General features: G+C 44.9%; 2 protein-coding genes across 2 annotated transcripts; one reads left to right on the forward strand and one right to left on the reverse strand.

The window, feature by feature from the left end:
* The first annotated feature begins 523 nt into the window (after positions 1–523).
* Positions 524–13,363, forward strand: LOC127019172 (methylcrotonoyl-CoA carboxylase beta chain, mitochondrial-like). Its single transcript, XM_050901113.1, has 12 exons — positions 524–843; positions 2,514–2,710; positions 3,230–3,408; positions 4,350–4,430; positions 4,874–5,052; positions 6,553–6,745; positions 7,770–7,861; positions 8,799–8,955; positions 9,725–9,847; positions 10,473–10,621; positions 11,114–11,195; positions 12,768–13,363. Exons 1-12 carry the CDS (start codon positions 524–526, stop codon positions 12,849–12,851), a joined length of 1,836 nt encoding a protein of 611 aa, XP_050757070.1. The 3' UTR covers positions 12,852–13,363.
* A 455-nt stretch (positions 13,364–13,818) lies between these two features.
* Positions 13,819–21,886, reverse strand: RPE65 (retinoid isomerohydrolase RPE65). The gene is given in 14 exon segments (XM_050901213.1): positions 13,819–13,978; positions 15,355–15,466; positions 15,588–15,682; positions 15,794–15,908; positions 16,775–16,904; positions 17,604–17,743; positions 17,866–17,998; positions 18,373–18,454; positions 18,747–18,894; positions 19,579–19,720; positions 20,536–20,560; positions 20,563–20,685; positions 21,074–21,156; positions 21,876–21,886. Coding segments are annotated over 14 exon segments (1,491 nt in total). The 3' UTR covers positions 13,819–13,826.
* Between the last annotated feature and the right edge of the window lie 422 nt (positions 21,887–22,308).

Consider the following 22,308-nt stretch of genomic DNA (forward strand, 5'->3'; position numbering starts at 1 on the left):
CGGGGGCGGGCCGCCGTATGGGTTTGCGGAGCCGCCCCGAGAGGCGGGCCTGGAGCGGACGGCTCAGCGGTGGCTGCCCGAGTAAGGGTCGGCGGGAGAGCGGGGAAGGAGGGGAGGGGAGAAGGGGGCAGCGGCGGGCGGGCAGGCTGAGCCGCAGGCCGGGGAGCCCCGCCGGACGGGCCCGCGGCCCCGCGCTTCCTGCCCCGGGAACGGGCGCTGAGGGGCCGGCCGGCCCCGGGCCCGCCTCCGCCGCGCCCCGCAGGCCCCGGCTGGGCCCGCTGCCGGCGGCTTGCCCTGCCCGGCTTGTCCCCCACAGCCCCGCGGGGCCTCGGGGCGCTGCCGCCGCCTCAGGGGTCTCTCCTCCCCGGGGCAGGGTGCGTGCTGCAAGGCGGGAACCGGGGGGTGTTCCCCTCACGACCCGGCCCTGAGGTGTGGTGCCTTGCTTTGCCTCGTCAGCCGAGGGAATCTGAAGTTTGATTTTTGGCAATAAACGCTGTTTCTTCTCCCTTCAGTTCTTAGGGTCATGTGGAACACTGCCACTTTGTGCTCCCTTGGCGGACTGCCCCCCAACGCCGCATCTCCGCTGCTGCCAAGGTTACAAACCTTAAATCGCGTGTTCGAAAGAAAGTATAAGGACTTGTGTCATGGTAAACAGCCAGCACACATACTGCAGAATCAGGGGTTGAAAAGGACACGCGGCATGCTTCCCTGCCGTTTAGTAAGTAATAAAGCCAAATGCAGACGGTATGCAAAAACTTACCCTGTTTTAGATGGACGTATCCCGTCTGTGTATCGACATGTGTTTGAAGAAAATTTAAGGAACAGTGAGGCTGTTATTACAAGGTAATAAACTGGTTTTGTGGTGTTTTAAAAATGTTGCTGCTTGTGAGACGATGTGAGAGTTAGTTATGGGCACTTTTAGGAACTTTTTAACATAGGAAGAATGCTAATTAAAAAGTCCAGAGATTAAAAAATAAAAAAAAGTTGTTTTTTTTTACCTAGCCATTTTGAAGCTTAAACTAGTTTCCTGGCTGGTCTTTTCTTGGGCAGCTTCTCTGCAGAGTGAATTTTACAAGGATCAGCACTTAAAAATTTCAGCCCCCCAGAAGAAGTCCCTAAATGTTGCCTGAAATGCCTAAACCTAGGTGCAGACTGTATTTAAAATAGTGCCATGTGACATTGTTTTGCATATATTACCAAGAAATATTTTTCTAGACCTTCATAAAATTTGTTTCGTGTTTGATTTTGAATGCAAAGACATAAATGGTGACTCAGGCATTTACAGATCCCTCCTGAAAGAGGAGGTGACAGTTATTGCAATTAATCAGTGATTCACTGATAAAAGCAGGAAAATGTATTTTATGTGTTTGTCCTTAAAGATCAGACGGCAAAAATTCAAACGCCTTTGTTCAGAGGAATGATACATGAGCTGGAAGCAAAGCTATGGAAAAGACACTGTGCCCTCCTGTGGTGGCATTTACGACATTATTAAAAATCCTTAGCTTTTTTCTCCTGAGGTTTTTCAATCTCTACAGTCTGCAGGAAGCCACAATAAGATAATGGAGTCACGTACGCAGTGGTGCATAAGCAGTTATGTCAAACAGTACTTTTAGTTAAAGATGATCCATCTTGGCAAAAAATGTTTTATTTGGCATAAATGAAGAACCTGGTTTATTTAAGACCAAAATTATTTGAGATACCACATTTGTTTACAGTTTATTCAATTCTTTATCTGTACTTGATGCTGCCCCGACAATAACATTTGGTAATCACTTCCTCTCTTGATGATTGTAGTGACACTGCACTGTCCACTACTTTTAAAGTGTGTCTTCTGTGCTGTGGAGTGTGAATTTCTTCTAGATTTAGTAATTTATTCTACTTACCAGTTACTGATTTTTGTCAGATAAACTTTTTGAGGGGAACTGAAGGAGGAAGCCCTTGACTGGGTTCTTCCCTAGAGTAGCTGGAACATGGAGGTAAATGTCCATGCTGAATTAGGACTAGCAAATTATGATAGCCTTATTAATAGCTGCAAGTTTATAGGCTAACGTTGTAGGGCAGTATCTCTCAAAGTCGGCTTTGGTCGCTGATGATCAGCACCTTGTCAATACTCTACTCATGAGGTTGCTGGCAGAGATTAAGTATGATCATATATTGTGAGATACTGTGTGTTGGATGTATACGGGCAACACCTAGGGGAGGATATGGATTTAATAATGTCTACTAGCTATGAACATAAACTACAGATAGATTATTTTATTATTTCACTCTTTTTTTGTCTTTATTAGACAATTTTTGAATAATGAAGCTAAAATGCTTGCTTTAAATAACATACCTATGCTTTTTATTACACTTTGTAAGAAGCAATAATCCAAAAATGTGAATTCATCTTCATTCTCATACCATTTATATGAAAACCGTGCAATACATTTAAGTACTATATTCAGTCTACTAAAGGGTAACTTATAAGTAAAGGTGGTTTTCATTAACTGAAACTTTGTTTTTTAAATCAGATATTCAGAATTGCTTGAGACGGTCAGGAAAGGAGGGGGAGAAAATGCCGTCTTGCGTCATACTCAGAGAAACAAGAAGCTGTTTGTTCGTGAACGCCTGAAGTTGCTACTTGATGATGAGTCTTTTCTTGAGCTGTCTCCGCTGGCAGGCCTCAGTATGCCGTATGGTGATGTCCCGGCTGCTGGGTGCCTTACTGGTAATTGCTAGCAAATGTAATATTAGATGTAATGGGAAATCGATGAAGTTCATTTGTTTCATTGCTCATATCTTTAAGTATGATTCATCTTAGATCTAGAGGTGGATATGGGTTGAGGGTATGTTTTGAGCAGCCCATGTTGGAGACGCAGCCCAGAAGGAAGAAGGGTTTTGAACCAACATGATCCTTAATATAATTTGAGAGATGCTGTTTGGGTGCAGTGATGAGTAAGTGATTGTAGGCAGCGTACATTAGTTGTATTCCGTATGCGCTGCACACCTTCCCAGAGTAACCAGCCTTACTCACTGAAGTTAAGGTGTTTGTTCTTACTGGGAAAGGAAAAAGGACGCATGTAATCAGGTTTATGGAATATTTTAGTATCTTAAGAATGTGCTTTCCTAGGAACAGTGAACATCAGCTCTATCCAGTAGCAGCTGTATCCTAGCTGTAATTTGGCCCCCTTGTTTCATCTATGGTATTTTAGAGAGTCCTGATAAGTATCTGTGGTACCGCTTACAGGAATTGGCAAAATCTGTGGGATCTGGTGTGTCTTCATGGCAAATGATGCAACTGTGAAAGGAGGAACTATTTATCCAATTGGAGTGAAGAAACAATTAAGAGCTCAAGAAATAGCCATGCAGAACAGACTGTTATCTGTGTACCTTGTTGACAGTGGGGGAGCGTTCCTGCCACTACAGGTAATATCAGAACCACTTCACAGAAGAAAATACCTACTTCTATTTTAATCATACTAACGTTTAGCAATAAACCTCAGATTTATGTTTTGTTTTCTTGGCTGGCTGACTTTCATTGTCTGTTACACTTAAATTGAGTTTTGTCCACAAATCGGAGTCCCGGAGATGATTTGAAGATATATAAAAGTAGTGGTCACTTTGGCTAATCTTGCATCTAGCATCTAATCAAAGTTTAGAAACTTGAATATCAGTGGGGGGACAAAGTGCTGACCAAGCATGGGTATTCCTCAGTGTGCTAAAATGCTTTGGTGTCTTTAATAAATTAGTATGTTGTTTGAGGTTCTATTTTCAACTTCAGAATCTATAAAATTACTCTGTATTTTATTGTAACGTTTGTGATGGTAATGCAGTAACCTCCATGGCCTTTAAGAATGTAGTTTTTGAAATTCTTGCAGTAAAAGGAGAATTTGCACAGGTTACTTTCCAATGTACAGAGGCCATATTATCACGGAGACTATAGTTGTTCCCTCTCCAGACTGAAAGCAAACACATAGAAAAAGTTTTTGCCTGACTTAAGGAATTGTATCGAAAACTAAGTAAAAAGGGAAACGGTGCTGAAGTCATTTCACAGATAAAGTATGAATATGAGCCTCCCCTTCTCCATGTTTACAGTCTCAGTTTGTGTAGAATAAATTGGTTTCACAAAAAAATATGAAACTTACCTCTGCTTTTGAAACGCATGGGTATTTTTGTGGAAATGTACAATGTATAAGGGGAATAAATACAGTAGCGAATGCTATATATGAAAGTTTCAGGTGTGATTGTTAGTGGTGACCTTCCCAGAGTCGGTTACAATGTGTTTGTGAACGAATGGAGTGAAGAGGAAGCATTTGGCTTTTGTAGTTAATGCTGAAACTGACTTTGTCTTTTCTCTGTGATGTCAGTCAGAGCTATTTCCTGACAAGTCACACGGTGGCAGAGTTTTCTACAATGAAGCAATAATGTCTGCCATGAGAATCCCTCAGGTACAGTGGCATTTGGAGTACAAGTAAGCATAGTATATGTGATCAATAGAGTTCTGAAAAAAAGTTTTGTTCTAATACAGATTCTAGGAACAATTCTCAAACATGCAAAAAAAATTTCCTAAAGCTCACCTTTTCTATTTGTGGGGAAGGGGGCTTCAAATAGTATCATCTCACGTAACAGAATACTTCAGCCTTAAGGGTCTTAGAAGTGTTTACTGACTGATTGTGATGGAAAAGCATTAAATCACTACGTTATTTCAGAGTAAACTTTGAACTCTCTCAAAAACAGCATTGTTGTTCATGCTGGTATTTGTATCTCTAGTTCTTTGTTCCCCAAGCTGCGATTTAGTCTCTTGAATGTTTCTGAAATAAACGTAATGGTTTTGCCTTCCCGTTCTCCTCTCTCCAGCATCTTGATTTGTTTTGGTTTCTGTGTGCTTCAGGTGGCAGTGGTGTGCGGCTCCTGTGTAGCTGGAGGTGCCTATGTTCCAACCATGGCAGAAGAAGCTGTGATTATAGATAAAATAGGTACACTGTTCCTTGCTGGCCCACCTCTGGTAAAAGCCGCTACAGGAGAATATGTCTCTCCCGAGGACCTAGGAGGAGCTAAACTTCACTCTAAGTATGTGAAATAAGTCTCAAAAATAGTAGAGAATTCAGCATGCTTAGTTTTAAAGAAACTGTCGTTCTATCTCAAATTGATGTGACTGAAGCTACTCCAGTGACAGGATACAATATGGTCCTCAAGGACTGAAAAACATGCAGTGAAAAAGAAAAACCGGTAGAAATGATACGTGAATTATAAAGGTTGGTGGTATTCCGTTATATATGTGGGAGTATCATGGGGCTAGATATAGCTCTTTGAAATGAAAAAAGTAACATGGCATTGTAATTTCAGCTTTACTACTGTCCACGGGAACTTTCCACTTCCACTGTGTGTGTGTATATATATATACACACACGCTCTGATAGAAATCTCACATAAGTCAGGATCAGGGCCAAAAGTAGAACCTGTTATTACACTGTTTGCTTTCCTTCTCGGATATGGGGTTTTTTTGTTAGATCAGCCAAATGGAAGTAAAATTAAGTGATGTTATGGGGTGAAACAGGGACTGGACAAATCTGGTTTTGGTTCCCCATTTTTCCATGTGTTTTCTGAACAACTTCAGGCAAGTCAGTTCCTCTGTGCCTCAGAGGGACCAGCTATAGAAGAGGGATGGTATCGCTTCTTTTCCTAATGTAAACATTATCAGGATACATATATTAAAAAAAAAAAAAATTGTGAGTGTTCGAATACTGTGATGATAGGGCAAATGCATAAGAAATTCTTTTTTCTTCCCTAAACTGAGGAGTGGAGAGGGGGTGTGACTTCTTTCCATTTGTCTTGTCTGCTTATGAAGACACTACGCTAACTTACTGCAGAGAAGAATCTGAATGCTTGTCAAAGTACCTGAGGCAAAGAAGAAAAATGGAAAGCCTGCCTGCCTCTGCTGTTAATGAGGGCTTCATAGCAGGAGATGAGCAAACAGGAAATAAACCTGATAGTAGCTGTCTAACTCTTTCTTTAATGCTATTTTTCTATGCCAGAAACTTCTGTAGTTGTCAAAACAGTTATTCCCTTCTAGATAGGGGAAAAGGGTGGCTTTGCTTCTTTGTTCTTGGCATTCTGTGCTGTGTATATGGTAACCAGATTCCATACCTTTCTCACAAAAATAAATACTAGTGTGACAGTCAGATAACTGTGTTACAGGTAACACAGTTATTGTCTTTATATCCGGGCTGGAAGTGCTTATTTTGAAATAATTTTTAAAGTTTGTTTTCCCTTTATTATATTGTTTGCAACAACATCATCATGAAAATGAATTCAAAGTTCTTCCTTTAATATAGGTAGACACAAAAGTCACAGGGAAGAACTTCTTACTGTGAATTTGTTTTGGGGTTGGATTGCACAGCAATTCCACTGACACTGCTTTCAATTCATTCATACAAGAACAAAATCACACTATTTTCAGGCAGTTTGGAGGCTCACAGTATGGGTTAAGGTTTTTCCTTTAGTTTGGTTTTTCTATCAGAATTCAGATTTAATTAATTCAATACTAATTAACGTTGCTGTCTCTCCTAGAGTCAGTGGCTGTAGTGACCATTTTGCATCTTCAGAAAAGGAAGCCTATGAATGTATTCGAAATGTTATCTCTACGTTAAATTATGATCCACTGCCGGAGGAGGTCATAGAGTATGACAGTCCTCTCTATAGTTCTGATGAGCTCTTGGGACTGGCACCGCGAGATTATAGGTGTACTCTTCCTGTAAAATTGGTAAGGTGACAGACACTGTATTCCTTCGTCCTTTCAGTCTGTTCTATCTAGTAGCTCCAGATTAACAGGCAACAGGCTGTTCTCTCTTGGAGAATCCTGAAGTACCTGAGAGACTCTGTATTATTACCTAATCAGTTGCCGAACTGTCTTGAGTCTGCGACAAAGCAGAATGGCAACAATTCTATAGAGTTATAGCAAATATTTAAGCTGAAAACCTGCTAGAGAAAAGATAATTACAGATCATGCCAGCTGATCCCCATCTGTTTCCAGGCACTGTTTGAGATGCTGTTATGTCAGTACGTCTTGTACTGTGTTGGCTGCCTTGAGAATGTGCACCCCTTTAGTGTCCCGTTTTCCCCTCCCCCTGCCTTTTTTTAGCCAAGTAGTCAAGACTCTTACCTTGTAACTGAAATGCCTAATGAAAATACTGACTGAAAAACAACAAAGCTCAAATTAAACTTGTTTGAAGTTGGGACAGACGCTAATACATAAGCAGAGACATGCAGAACTGCCCACGCTGTTTTCATTGTGTTGTTGTAGAAGAGATTTAGTCTCCAAGGATGTGAATCCAGTATCTTTTCCAGGGGTAAATCCCTACAGTTAAGGGGATCGACTGTAAAAAGCAGTGTAGCTTTGAAGGCAGCTTTTAAATTGTGTTTGAAAAAAGCATGAGCAATATGCAACTGAGTGTTTCTTACGCACACAAACTGTAACTGCACATGCTGGGTTTTTTACAACGCTTTTATGCACATGAACAGCTGTGCTCTGTAACACTGAAATAATTTTGGAGTTGAACTTTGGCACAAAATACATGGTTGGTAATCAAATGTAAACACAGATTTGGTATTTTGTGCATATTGAGGATTTAGCAGAGAGTAAGACATAAAAGGGCCTTCTATGCTCATTTAGGTTGACTTCTTGCATTATACAGGTCTCGTTACTATTTGAACAGAGCATATCTTTTAGCAGAACTATCCTATTTTCACTTAAATTTCTGTAGTAAAGACTGTATATTTCTTTGCAGATTCTGAGCCGTCTGATGGATGGAAGCAGATTCCAGGAATTCAAGGCTAATTATGGAACAACATTAGTAACAGGATTTGGCCATGTGGAAGGGTAAGGCTATAACATCTCACTATCAGAATGTATGGACATATTTCTCTAAATAGCTCTCATATCGTTATCAGGTTTTACAGTATTCCAGTAGCAATGTTTCTGAAGTTCTGAGTCAGTCAAGAATTGGTACTAAAATACTTCTAGAAAGCCTGATCTTCTGTCTCTGCGCTCTGAATTCACCCTGTCTCAGGCCAGTAGCAGCAGAGAGTGATTACAAATGAATGGTTTTCATGACTTTGTGAAATGATTTGTTTGTTCACAAAAACTACTAGCCAGACAGTTGGAGCATTGAAGTCTCAGCAGATTCCTTAAGAAATAAGAGACAGCATCTTTAAAAGTGTTCCTTCCCAAACTGAGTTGAAAGGTACCATCCCTTCTCCCATGTGATGGAGATGGGATAATACCCATACAATAAAACGTGGCATAATTCAGATCAGCCTGTATTATTAACACATTCATGAAGCATACAACGTTCCAGTCCAAGTATATTAAAAATAATTAAAAAGAAAAAGGTAGTAAAATATATTTTCAGAGCCTCTTTAGGTTGAAAGCATAAACTTTTCAGATTGACTGTTATGTTGCATGTTACAGGAATAAGAGAGAGCCCAGAGTCCTGGCACCTTGTACGTTGTCTTGCAGTGTACTCTGACAGGTCATCTATAGCTTTACCTGCCCTCTGGGTATTAATCAGCGTTAATACTTCCATGCTTTACATATCCCGAGTGCTGTAAGACTTCTTGTTTGTTACGTATGTGAGGGTCCTTGAAAGAAATGACACGTGCAAGTGCATCGTTTTACATTCTGAATTTCTGTAAAGGGCAGATCTGTGTGTGTGTGTACACGGATATTTATCTTTCCATCCTTCAGAACATTATGAGCTACAATTTCATAATTTCTGAGGTTCAGAAGTGAAAATGTTCCTGTGTCTGTTTTGTAGGCACTTGGTGGGGATCGTGGCTAACAATGGGGAGCTGTCTCATGATGCTTCTCTCAAGGGCAGCCATTTTGTACAGCTGTGCAGTCAGCGCGGCATTCCCATCCTCTTTTTCCAAAATACTGCTCCACATACAGCAGAGCCAACAAGCATCTCACAGGTACGGCATTTTTAGTTCAATATGCTTAATTCAAGCAATTCCTCATTCTTGTTTTGTTTAAGATTACATTTTGAAAATTGTTGTTAGGAAAATTATTTTTTTTTAAACCACTCTCGATGGTTTAAACCAAGAAGCTTCATAATTACTTTGTTCTTAAATCTTCCCATTAGCATTCTCACTGTATTCTGATTTTAAGCAGGCCTCCATGCTTATCTAAAATGGTACCGTCCAGCTGGCATACAAGCTGTAAAACTTGGAATTTATAGTGCTTTTGACATTGAAATACAGCCTATCGATTCTTCTGATGCCACTGTGCTCCACAGAAAAATAGATGTTTCTCTTTTAGAAAAGTGAAGGCATTAACGTACAGTACGTTTTGTCCTGGGCTACAGAGAGCCTCGTCGTAAAACCTACATTAGGTTCTGTGAGCAGAGACTGTTTCTGCAGCCCTGTTCCTCCCAGCTGTCACCAGCACTTAGACAAAGCCTGGCATAATTCTGTTGTATCTGAGCTTTGCTAATGCCTGGGAGAGCTAGGGTTGCACCGTATCGTAGGTTTTTGCACACTGGTTATAATTGTTTTGCTGATTTACATTGTAAAATAAGTGCCTAATGGGCTATAGTAGTTAATGATGCTGTCTTACTGTTGTGGAAGAAACGATCACACAGAATTGTAAAGAAATAAATGGTTTAGAAACACAAGTTTGGTGGGAGCGGAGGGAATCTAGAAGAAAGACTTAAGGGATCTAAAATCTTTATTTTCATTTCAGGCAGAGGCTCACTCCAACAGATTAAAAGCCCAGGCCTCCATGATGGCTGCTGTTGCTTGTGCTGCTGTTCCCAAAATAACCATTGTAGTCGGTGGCTGTTACGGGAGCGAAAGTTACGTTATGGTACGGGTGGCAGAAATCTGATCGGTTTGGCAATAGATTTTTTTTTTTTTTACACACTATACTAAGATTTCACAGCACTTCATTTTTAAAACAGTCGGCTGTTGTTACAGACATTTAACTTGATCTGTTATTTTAACTACTTTTAAAGTAAGAAATGCATCACAAGATGTGATTACTGAAAATCTGGTCTGCGTCTAAGAACCTAGAGCCAGTTCTAAAAAACAGATTATCTGAAAATGTCCCTTCTCAGGAGCCAGCCCTGCCCTTTTCTCAGCAAGTTTTCAGTGATCAAGGAGCACGGCTCCTTTAGTTGTGTTACTGTGTGTGCTGCTAACGCTAGTAGGTGCGGTAGGGCTCTTTGTTTGCTCGGAATTAAACATGGAAGTGCTTGGAGGAAAAATGAAATGATAGCAATATCGAAGGTAGTGGGGATTGTGATGGTTGCTACCACAGGATGTCCGTACTGGTACGGGAGCTGTAGCTGTAATGGTAAAGGAGCTGTACCATTAATGCTTTACAAATTAAACTGTATTACATTCTGCCTTGAACTTGATTGTGTCATCCTACAGCCATCTTTTTGTGATTAATTTCAATGAGTTTGTACTGTGCATTTTTTTTTTTGTAGTGTGGGAGATCGTTCAGTCCAAACTTTCTGTTCTTGTGGCCTAATGCAAGAGTTGCTCTTGTGGATTCAAGACATTTCTCCACAGTCCCGCAAGCTGAGGACAATGACTGTACAGGAGATGAATCAAAGCTAAAACATCTGAAAGAAAAGTAAGGACATTAAATATAAACCCTTGCAGTTACACTAGGATTTAATTAGTTAAATTACCTACTTTTGTTCATCTTAGAGATCGACACATCCCAAACAAATAAAGCAAACCTGAATCTACTGAAAAATATTTTAAATTTCCATGTAATTCTGTGTCTGCTCTTAGGATCTTCTCAAGGAAACAAAAATGTTTGACTTAAAAAAAACAAAACAAAAAACCCCACAACCCCAAAACCATACAACCCCAAATCAAGATATTCTGCTGTATATTAAACAGTGGCGATCATCTGAGTGTGGAAGATGGTCTGTACTGCAGAATGATCAGATGTTATGCATTATTTGCTGGATTCTAATTAATTTTAACAGTAGTACTGCACATTCACTTGAGACTGAAGTATATGTCTTTTTGCATCTATGTTTTTTTTTTTACTGGCGTGATGTTTTTTATTACATTTTTATGCTTTTAAGCTTGCTTAATACTCTGTCTTCTCCAGGCTAGAGGAAGAAAGCAGTGCATTTTACTCCTCTGCCAGACTCTGGGATGATGGTGTAATTCTACCTCAAAATACTAGAAAGGTAGGGGTTTTTCCTTATAGTACGTTTTATTCTCCGATCTCAAAAAGATTTTGTGGCGAATGCGTAAGCCTATGACTTGCTCAAGGTCAGTGGCATGCTGATTCCCAGAACTGGGTCTCCCTCTTCTCACTCCAGTTTCTGTGGCATTTAGCTTTGCAATTCTCGTCTCTTCTCTTCCCATTAGCGTACCCAAAAAGTTTCTGTTGAATTCTGGTTACTTTCTGGTTACTTGACTACAGCGTTTCCTCATTGACCCTCTTAATGACTTCATTTGATTCTGTATTCGAATCCTTTCTTTTTCGGTCTTGCATAATGGCCCATATCTTCACTCTTTTAAGTTCAGGCTCTTCACTGTTCATATTGTTTCCATTCTTTTGTCCTAGGATGTTTCTTTTTGCAACTTGCTCTTCCTGCTTGTAATTTGCTGCTTACATTTGGGATGCCCCCCCCGCCTTTTTATTTATTTTGGCAGACTTCCACTCCATTAGATTCTTTCTGAAATCTGCTGCCTTTGTTCCTCTGTTTTTCATTGTTGGATTGTTTATTAGCAATACTTAAAGTGTTCTTTGCACTTCTGAAGCTTATTTACTTAAAGATCACGAATACAGCCTGCTATCAATTAATCCTTCTAAATATGGTACATATTTATGGTACTATGTAGATGTTAAATATTTTTTGTGGAGTTGATGGGAACTTTGATAATGGGAGAGCACCGAGAAGTATTTTCTAGTACTAGAGCCCCGAGACTACCTCTCTGTAGGAGCTACACATGAAAAGAAAATAGGTGATTGTTGAAATGAATCGTTGTTTCTCTTGGGTAACTTTCACTAGCACACCACGATTCATGTTTGCATGTGTAGCTGGTTTTTTACAACATTGTTTTGCTACTTTATCCCAGTTCCTGCTAGCAGATGAAATTTATGTTTAGCTTTGTCTGAGCTGACAGCATGTGCTCATTCAGATCCTTAATGTGCTTTTTTTTAAATAGGCTTTTAAAAGACAGTGTGTGCTCCAGTAGCAGTGGAATATGGAGAATTATCTTGTTTTTAAAGACCAAAACCAGTTCTGTATTTTCAGTCCCTGTTGTCACAAGACACCAAGAAAGATGACTTCTTAGAAAAAGGTGGATGTGGAGGAGCAGGATGTTCTGCTAATTTTTGATAGGCGATTGGGAATCTTAGGAGCATAGCTACATAATAACAGAAATGGATTACCATGTAATATATTTTCATTGGAGTTTTATGGCAAAATCGCTTCCCAGTGTCCCAAAAGTAATTCTCTTGCCACCACAGTGACTTTAAAATGGTTTAGCGGTGTCCGTATGCTATGCAATACATAAACTTTGGGATCCTGAGGACATTTCTTCCTCTCCATTGCCCCTGCCCCAGTGGTACATTACACTGACATCTATTTCCTCTAACGCTGCAGCCAACTACTGTTCATTTTAAACGTTCATTGTTCTGCAGAAAGTAAGAACAAATGCAGTACTGAATGAGTGCGTAACTAGTAAGTTTTACTCATTTTTTTTGTTTCAGAGGCGCATTGCTTATATTGGTTTTTGTTTTTAATTAGGTCATTGCACAGTGCTTAGAGATTACAGAACAGCAGAAGTACCAGGTCGTATCTCCGTGTCGATATCCTGTCATCAGAATGTAATTGCAGCCACTTTCAAATCATCAGCCTTTTAAAGTTAGCACCGTGTACTAGAAATCTTTAATGTGAATGATTTTCTAATTCTTTGATACCATTAATAAAAATGTTAAACCGTTGCAGACAAACAGGAATTCTGGATTTTAAGTCTATTAGCAATAAGTTTGTATTTTAAACCATAGCCTCTTACTACATTAGTTAAAAATTTATTTTGTGAAAAGGAAGGATTAAGCTGAGACTCTGTAGCACTCTAAGGAAGCAAATTCATCCCAAGCGGTAACAATTGCTTGATTTTTTTTCATATTCATGTTTTAGCGTGAAATCCAGAACTCAAGGAACTGCGCTTTGACAAAAGAGATGGGAAAGAGAAAACATATAAGCTAGCATATGCAGTTTTCAGCCTTAGTAAAGGACAAAACACTGCCTGCCACACTGCCTTGAGCCTGCCAGTTCAGATTTCCAAAGCAGCTATGGAAAGGCTCCACTCAGATTCCTCTGAGGATACTAAAGGAGTGAGCAGGAGGAGATTTAAATCCGTAATACTTGAGTATAGGCTAAAAATTACCTTTTCTCAAAGCACGTAACAGAGCGCAGAGTGTGTTCTACATAGCGTTACCATGCGTACAAGTACTGAGTTTACACTGTGCCGTTTCACGCGTCTTCCACTCTGCCGCGGCTGCAAAGTTTAATTTTGTAAAACCAAAAACGTCCCCCCCCCCCCACTCCAAACTTGTGTTGTTTTAACTGTGGAGTTCTTAGCGCTGTACATCTGGAAATTATGCCAAAGGGTGTATTTGAAAAATACCTGGTTAAGTATTTTGGAGAATCATCAACAAAACTGAAATGCTCAATCTTAATTCAGTAGGCGTACAAATAAAAAGTGGTGTTGAAGGAATTTAGGTCACTTGAGTGCTTGTAAACGGAGACACTGCACCTTTTCGGAGCTGGAAGAAACCTAACGCCACGTGTCGCAGGCAGCGGTCACGCTCTTTTGAAGAGTCCGTGGAAAGTCACCGGAATGTTCACCTCCACTTCAGCCCTGGCAACCTCGCTCATGTCTTTGGCATTCAGGATGAGGAGGTAGGCGGGCTTCGGCCCCGCGCCCGGGCTGATCACGATGCTCAGCACAACCCCTAGCAGGCGAGAAAAAGAAAGCCTGCTTGAAGAAAAAGCTGCACCCTTCCCCGCGGCTGGCCGGGGTAAGGGTGGCCGCTCGCACACAGGACACCAGTAAATCCCATTGTTATTGCACGATTGTCGGTTCCAAAGTGGATGGTGAGATTATTTATTTCTGGGGTGCTGCGGCACAGTAGCTCCCGTAGAGTTTCTTTTTAAAACCGTGAGAAATGTTTTTATTCGGAAAAGGAACTATGAAAAGCTATTGCAGGGGCTGACGACAAACGTTGCTTACTGGAACGTATATCAAACTTGTCCATTAATTTTTTCCAATGTTATGAATTAATTATTTATAAATTACTTTATAATTCAGCTGCTGAGGGTTAACGTGAGAAGATGATACCCATTTCTGGGTGCTGGCATCCCTGTGTGGAACGGATGGGACATCCTAGCTCTTAGGTTGGTTGTTCATTTGTGTACTCCCTGGATCAGTCACTGCAGGAGAACACGGGCACAACCATACGCCGCAGTCTGTGACGGCAGCCACCAGCCTTGGGGAAGATGACAGAAAGGTGAGCGTGGAGCCCGGTGTTAACTCCGCTTTCAGAGAGTGCTTCTGCAGGGGCTTAAGGCCCAGGAAGTGAGAGAGACTTAAACTTAGTCCTAAAATGCGCGTTGTCTACTTCAGTTAAGGAAAGCTTTTAAGAACAAGCTTAAAACCTTCTCATTTCAGTGGGACTTAAGCCCCTGCACAAGCACTTTCCTGAGTGGAACAGATAATATGAAATTTAGTTCTGTATAAACCAGGGAGAGTTGGCTCTTAAATTCAGCAGAGCCAAGACTTCTCCCAGCTTCACGTAATCCTGTTCGGAGATGAGGAATTGAGGGAAGAAGCGGACAGCCTCTCAGGCCCAGAGCTGCCACTCGCCTTCAAAAATAGGTACAGGGCTGGGGATGCGTGAAGAAACGCGTACAGTGCTTGGCATGAATATAACTACGTGTCCTCGAGTGACAAAGCCTGAATTCACCCCGCTCCTGCACGAGGAGGAGGAGGAGGAGGGGTTAGGAATAGAAAACACGCTTGGTTTAAGAGAAGTTCAAATTTTATAAAGAATTCCAGGTGGCAGAACTTTGAATATTGCAATTCCTGATGGAAAAAGGCTAGGAAATGAGGACAACAGATCCTCTAAACCCGGAGGTCTTTCTCCTCCTTTGGTTTCATTCAGGCTTAATTTTCCCCACACTCTCCTCAGAAACTTCCCACCAGCGTTAGAACAAGGCACCTCTCGCCTGGGAGCTGCCTGCGGGCTCTGCTCCCGCCTGCCTCTGGCGCAGCCCCGGCCGCCAGCTTTCCAAATCACGATGCTGTTGACCAAAACAAAATCAGTATTACCGTCGTCTTCCTCCAGGGCATCCGGATGGGAAACGAAGATCGGCTCCGATGGGTACGAATCCGGCTCCTGCCACACCCAGGTCTCCTTTGTTTTGACGTTCAGCTTGCAAAGCTAAAGGTGGAGGGAAAAAAAAACCAACAACCCCAACCCCCACATCTCAGAAATACTCCTTCTTGTCCTTAAACTAAAAGCTCATCGAAAAGACGCGCCTCACCCGTTCGTTGATAGTTACCCTGTCTGGGACGAAGTGATTCAGCCCCAGCCCATACGTATACGTGTAAGGTTTCCCACCGTATTTCTTGTAATTGATCTGCGGAAATTCAAAGGCTACGATAAAAAAAAAAAACAAACAAACATATATGTGTGAGGATTAGTGGGGTGGAGAGCGCGGGCGGTACTCGTGTGGCCGCTGGCTGTGCTTCGGCGGTGGCGTCTTACCGTGGCGTGGCCCTGAGAAAATAACTTCGGGCTCCAGCCAGATGGTCTCATCGCTGCGCAAGGTTGCCGTAGCTGTCGTGTAGGGCAGGGTGACCAAGTTCTTGCCCGTGTCAGCCTGGGACAAAGAAGAATACCCAAGAGAAACGGAGAAACAAATTTCTTAGTCCGTTTGCACAGATCTGTTGCAAACTGCGTTGAACAGCGAAGGCAGCGATGTGCAGCAGAGCCTCCATCAAGCTGCAGAATGGCAACACGCTCGGGGTGGCTGCTGCTTCCTTTTTTTTTAGCAATAGTGCAGTAAGAGTGCCTGTTGCTAAAACCATCCCGTGTGTCAGCCTTCACTGTGCTCGTAAACGCACGCACAACTTTTTCCCCCCCTCCTTACGACATTCAGAGGTTTTAACTAAGCCCCGCCGCGTGGGGTTGTCACTTTTTGCTTGATCGGCAACGTGACTGTGAGCTTTGCAGCTCCGCAAGCGGCTCGGGCTGACCTGCAGCCCCGCCGGCAGCCCTCGGCCCACCCACCGATGACCACGAGCAGGGTTGCTGGGGAAAAAAAAAAAAACCCTCAGCAATTGCAAGCCAGCGAGCTTTGCACCAGGCTGGCGGCTTAATGGACCTCACACCGCGAGCTGGGGCTGGAGGATTTAACCACGTGTGCTCGGGCTGCGGCTGCTCCCTTCTCCGCTCCCGGCAGCGGCACCTTCCAGCATTAACCGTTGCCCCCGCAGTCTCTGCTTTGAACAGTAACGGATGGGAAATAAAATAGAATAACGTCGATCGGCTAAAGAAAATAAAAAGTTTCTCTGAAGACCCATAGCTTAAGTTTCCCCCCTCCCTATTAAAAGGTTTCATTTGAATTCAGCAGGGTCAGGCAGAGCACTAGCGATGCCCGGCCATAAGCCCTGCAAGGGCGCGGGGCAGGCACCGGCATCTGGGAGCCCCGCCGGCAGCCGCAGCGGCGCGGAGCCGCGCCGGTACCTTGTCGATGTTCAGGGGCAGCACGTATCTGCGGGCTTCGGGCTGCGGGGCTTTCTCTGCCTGCCGCTTCACTTCATCCCAGTTTGCTCGTAAGTTGGCTAAGTAGAGGTAGTTGTAAACAAACTCGAACCTGCGCAAAAACAGGATCAGAGACAGAAACAAAGAAGTCCTTTGCAAGTAGGGAGGTCAAATGCAGCTCGTTTGGTTTTTTTTTTCCTAAAATTAAGGCAAGTCCCGCTCCTTGGCAGCGGCGAGCTGTGTGCGCGCACTGCTTCTCCTGCGAGGAAAACCCAGCAACTGCTCGCGTTCAGCCCAAGCGCCCTGCGGCAGCGGCCAGGACCGCCTCAGCTCGGGGTGTCCTGGCTACGCAGCCAACCCGCAGCTGGGCATCACCATTTCGGTGCCACGTTTCTCCGTGTTTACGCAAAAAGCAGCGTTCACACCTCAACCGGATCCTGCTCGTTGCGGCCCCAGAAGCCAAAATAGCATCAACCCTTGGGTAGTCACTAACGTTTATTAAAGATAAAGGCAAATTAAAGATTAAAAATCCAATTTTTCTTGGAAAATGAGTTTCAAACAGGCTCTCTGCACCCCTCTGGATAACTCCCACGCTGTATGGTTTACGCGTCACCATGTGTTATTATCTAGATGGGTTGGAGGGTGTCGGTGCGAGTGCCAGAGGCGATGCCAACGGGGAAGGGACACGCCAGCGCAGGGACCGGCGTGTGCGGGGCTGGGGCTCTGCCGGCCCCCGGCAGCCCGTGCAGGGGGAGGCGCGATGCCGCAGGGACCCTTGGCCGCCTCCAGGCTCGGCGCCGCCGAGACTCACCCCTTCCAGGTGCAGAGGTCGACGATCAGAAAGCCGTTGTCTTCGTAGGTGTTAATGTGATGGAAAAGGTTGAAGGCCGAGGTGCGGTATTTGATGTTGAGGAGCCTGCCTTTCTTTTTCTCTGCCACGTGAAGCCAGACCTGTAAAGCAAGCAGCAGCTTGGTTTAGGCTCAGAGAAATGAAGGTGAAACCAATACGATGGACCTCCCAGTCCAGGGCTGGCTGCCCAGTACAGCCCGGTTTGGTACGACCCGCCGCTTACCCCCATGGTTTCGTTGGACTCGAAGCAGTCCATGTAGTTGGCTCCCCAAAGGCTCCAGGAGGAGAGAAACTTGAGGAGGTTGATTTTCACCGGTGTTTCAACAAACACTATGTAGTTCGAAGTCAGCCCAAAGCTGTTTGGAAACGTACGGGGAGCACATCAAGCTCGCTGTAGTTAGTTTGGACAAAAGCCACGCAGCAGTTCGTCTTAAGCACTGGATAGAGCACGCAGATCATCACTTAAAAATGCCAGCAATATAAATGTTCTGCTTTTGGTAAATCCCCTAATTGTAGTTGCTGATTACATGCAAGAACGCACCCGGCGTGCTGCTTCCAAAGAGCGTGCGACGCCAGCGATGCTGCGCGCGCGTACCCTGCCCTCGCGCGCTTGCAGAAATAAAAGGGGACTCTGCTCAGAGCGGCTGCGTGCCGTGGCACGTGTGGGCAGCAGCCCTCCTCTTCTGCCGGCGGACCGACGCCGTCCGCCTACCGATGCCTGAACCGTTACCTGTGAACGTAGGAGGGCTTGAACCTGTCGCTGCAAGGGAACTGCACCACCACCTCCGACTTGTTCATCGGGTCTTCCTTGTCTGGAACAGGACAGGGGAAGGGTTACGGCGGGTTTCACCCCTACTTAGTCTGTATTTAAGGTGTTTACCCAGCAAGTTTCTGCCTTTAACGCAAAGGAAGTTCACGATTTAGAAACCACTTCGAAGTTTTTTAAAGGTAACATTTCTGTCACTTAAAAAAGTGAATAAAAGCTAAAGAAGATTAAAAAAAAAAAAAGTAACTTGATGACGAAACTCGTTTGAAGGATTAAAAAAAAAAAAAGATGTATAGAACAAGATTTTCTCAGTTCGCTCAGAGGTGGGATTAACTGACCTGCCTGAAGCGGAGGAATCCGTATGATGTTATAGGCGAGCGCAAAATTTTTTCCAAAGCAATTGCCGATGTTGTAAACCGTCCCGTCGTTTTCAATGTGGGGATGAGCCGTCGCCCCGTTGACGGACACGTATTTACAGAGATCCACCTGAAGAACAAGATGGAGAAAGTCAGGAGCTTTCTCGGCAGGAGACGGGAAGTCACCAGCTCTGCAAGGCGTCGCAGGTCAATCCATCCTCGCTTCAGGCGCGGAAAGCTCTTCTCTAAGCCCAAATCACCCTTTGTTTTGTGAAAAGGAGAAGAGCAGCAAAGCCCAGCAATTTGAGATGGTCAGGCGAGCTGACACGGTTCGAGGGAGAGGTCCGGGATCCTGGGGTCCAAAAGGAAAGGCTCCACAGGCTGGACACTGGTCGCACAGCAAAGAAAAATGTCAAAACGCGGACTCTGCGTTACATACAGTTCTGCAGGGTAAATGCGCCTCGGCTCCGATGCAAACGAAGGCAGCAGCAAAGCTCTGGGAGGAGCCCTCCGCTTACGGTCCCCTTTGGCCAGGCTGCAACGTAGCTCCAGTTTGCAAACCCCAACCCAAGCGTGAGGACACGGACCCCGGACCCCCATCGCCTCCTCACTGAACATTCCTCAGAGCAGCAGCAGCGGGTTCGTTTACAAGCTCCTTCCGACCCTGCTCTCATTAACCCTCACCGTTGGCTTTGTGTCTGCGTCGTCTCCCTGACAAACCCCAACTCTTGCCATGTTGTAAGAGGCTGCTGTTAAACATTTTCATTTTAGTTTTACTCCTCCACGCGTTTAGAAGCTCAGCACAAAGGCCTACCTGCTTAATTGTCTCTAACGTGTCTGGGTTAATTTTGGTTATAAAGTTGGTCTCAGTACAGGCATAGTAATCTTCACCGACGGGGTAGACGTTAACGAGGGCGTTATCAGTGACCTCCACGCCTTTGAAATACGAGAAAAACCTGAGCAGAGAAAACGGACAGGCAGTCAGGGGCTTCTCGGAAGCAGAAGCACTGCAGGACGTCGCTGCAACGTCTACAGCCCGAGGTACCTGGAAAAGATGTTCTTGCACGGGTCTGGGTACGCGTAGGTGCCGAATTCTGTTATCACGATCCTTTTCTCGGTCATCGCTCTCACGTAAGCGTCAGTCCTGACAAACCTGGGGAGGGCAAGAAAGCACGTTGCAAGTGTAGCCATAAAAAAAAGCAACGGGCTATGTAATTATAATATGAATATTCTTGCGATGAGCCTCGTGAGACCTCTGCAAGCCGCAGGTCTCCACAGCTTCGTGTTGCATCTGGAGCACGTGGGGTCCAGCAACTGCCCCCCACCGCGGCCCCGGGAAGGGATGGCCGGCAGAGAGCTGAAGCTGATGGGAAATACAGTGCTTTATCTAAATATCCTGCACCGAACACCTGAAAGCTGATAGCTCAGCAGCTTTTGACTGAAAACGCAGTCCAGTTTTCAGACGACGACGTAATTCTGTCACTGACTGCAGTGACATCCAGCCCTCCCTGCCCTCCTTTCCCAGATGTTTTGTAATCTGTACAAAAAGCTCCACTTCCGCTAACTGCGAGGAAGTTTCAGTTATTTTCGGCCGGTTTTAGTGATCTCACCGTTAGAGCTCTTCCGATAACCGCACAGACTCGAAATAACCCACGCCTCCCCCGTGCTGGGCAGCAGAGCCCATGCTGGGCAGCAGAGCCCGTCCCCGGCGCTTACAGTCGGGCAAATGCTTCGTTAGTTCTTTTTTTTCGCTTGGAAAATTGCCACGTACCTTCGGTGGTAGGTAACGTGCCCTCCTTGAAGTCAAACTTGTGGAGCAGCGCCTGGCCGTCAAAGAGGTGATAGAAGGGCTCCGCGCCCACCTCGAACAAGCCAGGACCACATCTCAGGAGGCTTCCTCGCAGCCAGGTGGGAATCCTGCCTGCAGAAGATGCAGCGTTGGTACGTGCGCAGCCCGTGGCAAATCAGACCAAGTAATTCTTATTGTGTCAACAAAAAGAACAAAATTTCAAACTATTTTTTTTTTTTAACCTTTATTAAACCTGGTTTTTAAGTTTGAGCTCTTCGAACTATGCTTTTTTTCTTCATCTACCAACCAACCAACCAACCAGACAAAGAAGTTGAGTATTGACGTGTCTAAAGATCCCCCATCCAATCTGTCCTTCCTCTACCCCAAAATACGCCAGCCCTGGCAGGTCCTTTGCCTCCGACCCTGCGCTCCAGCCCTCGTGAAGCCTCCGAGCTCTGGTGGCCCACGAGCTCCCAAGAACAAAAGCTGGGCAGGAGGAGATCAGGGAGCCCACACCAACCTGTGACGTGGGCAGTCACTGGAGAGGACAGCTCTTCCACGGTCTCAAAGAGCTTCTTGTAGCCTCCAGCGGGATGCTCGACTCTGAAAGGGCCAGCAGAGCTGGGGTTAGCCCGGTTTCGGGATAGCTTTGGAACCCCCCCACCCCGAGGGAAGGGGTTTTCTGTCTGGATGGACTGATCTGCGACTTGCAAATGACTTGAGAGGTCAGGAGGGAGAAGCACCAGCCTTCATGGGGGGAAAGGCTCCGAGGGCTCTGACCAGCTACTGCAGCTGCCTGCGAACCGTCCCGAGCACATGGGGGAATAGGGAATACCGACGGGACAGCCCGTGCCGCAGCCCTGCGGGCAAACACCCTCACCCAACAGACAAATTCAGGGTATCCTGAAACATCAGGAAGCAAAATCCAACTTGTATCTCCCAGGTCTTGGATAAGACTTTTTTTTTCTCCCCTTTTTTTCTTCGAGCAAAGCGTACTTGAGCGCGTAGCTGAGAACTGTTTGTTAGGTTCCAGTTTTATCTACTGCAGAGCCCACGAAGACGCACCAGACACTGGCTGTGCGGGACACCCTCCTTCCCCTCCGAAGTAGGGACCGTCCTCTGGTACCCGGAGGTGAGCCTGTCCCCCCGGACCGGAATCATGCCTCGGCATGGGATGTACCAGCACGGACACCCCCACACAGAGACCCCCCCCCTCCCGCCTGCGCTGACCCCCAGCCTCACAGCAACCCCCCAGCCTACGCTGCACCACGATGGCAACCGGTGACTTACTCCTACGGAGGAAAGCCCGCAGGGATACTCACTGGCTGTACATTTTCTCCCCGATGAAGGGCCTGAGCCTCCGGCAGCCAAGCACGCAGCGAGAGCCGTGTGCTGGGTATTTATGGGGTGCTGAGCCCTGCCGAGGGGAGCCCCGTGTCCGAAACCGCCCCCCGCCAATGAGCGCGCCCCGGGAACAGAGCGAGCTTTCACCACCGAAATCCTCCCCGGGGCTTTGAGAGGTTTTGCCTTGCCGTTCACACAAAAAAGGGCTTTGAATGTTTTTCTGAGACCTAAATTCTTCCCAAGCAGAAGTGATTACAAAGAAAAAAAAAAAAAAAACCAAACAAAAACCCAAACAGAGAGGAGTGAAACGGAGCGCGCTGGAGTCGCACCGGGCGCTTGGCACAGCCACTCGGTTCTTCACCGGCGCCCTGCGCCGCAGGGAGACCTTCCCAGCTCCGACACAGACCCAGG

Source organism: Gymnogyps californianus, chromosome 8, assembly GCF_018139145.2.
Source record: "Gymnogyps californianus isolate 813 chromosome 8, ASM1813914v2, whole genome shotgun sequence".
NCBI lineage: Eukaryota > Metazoa > Chordata > Aves > Accipitriformes > Cathartidae > Gymnogyps > Gymnogyps californianus.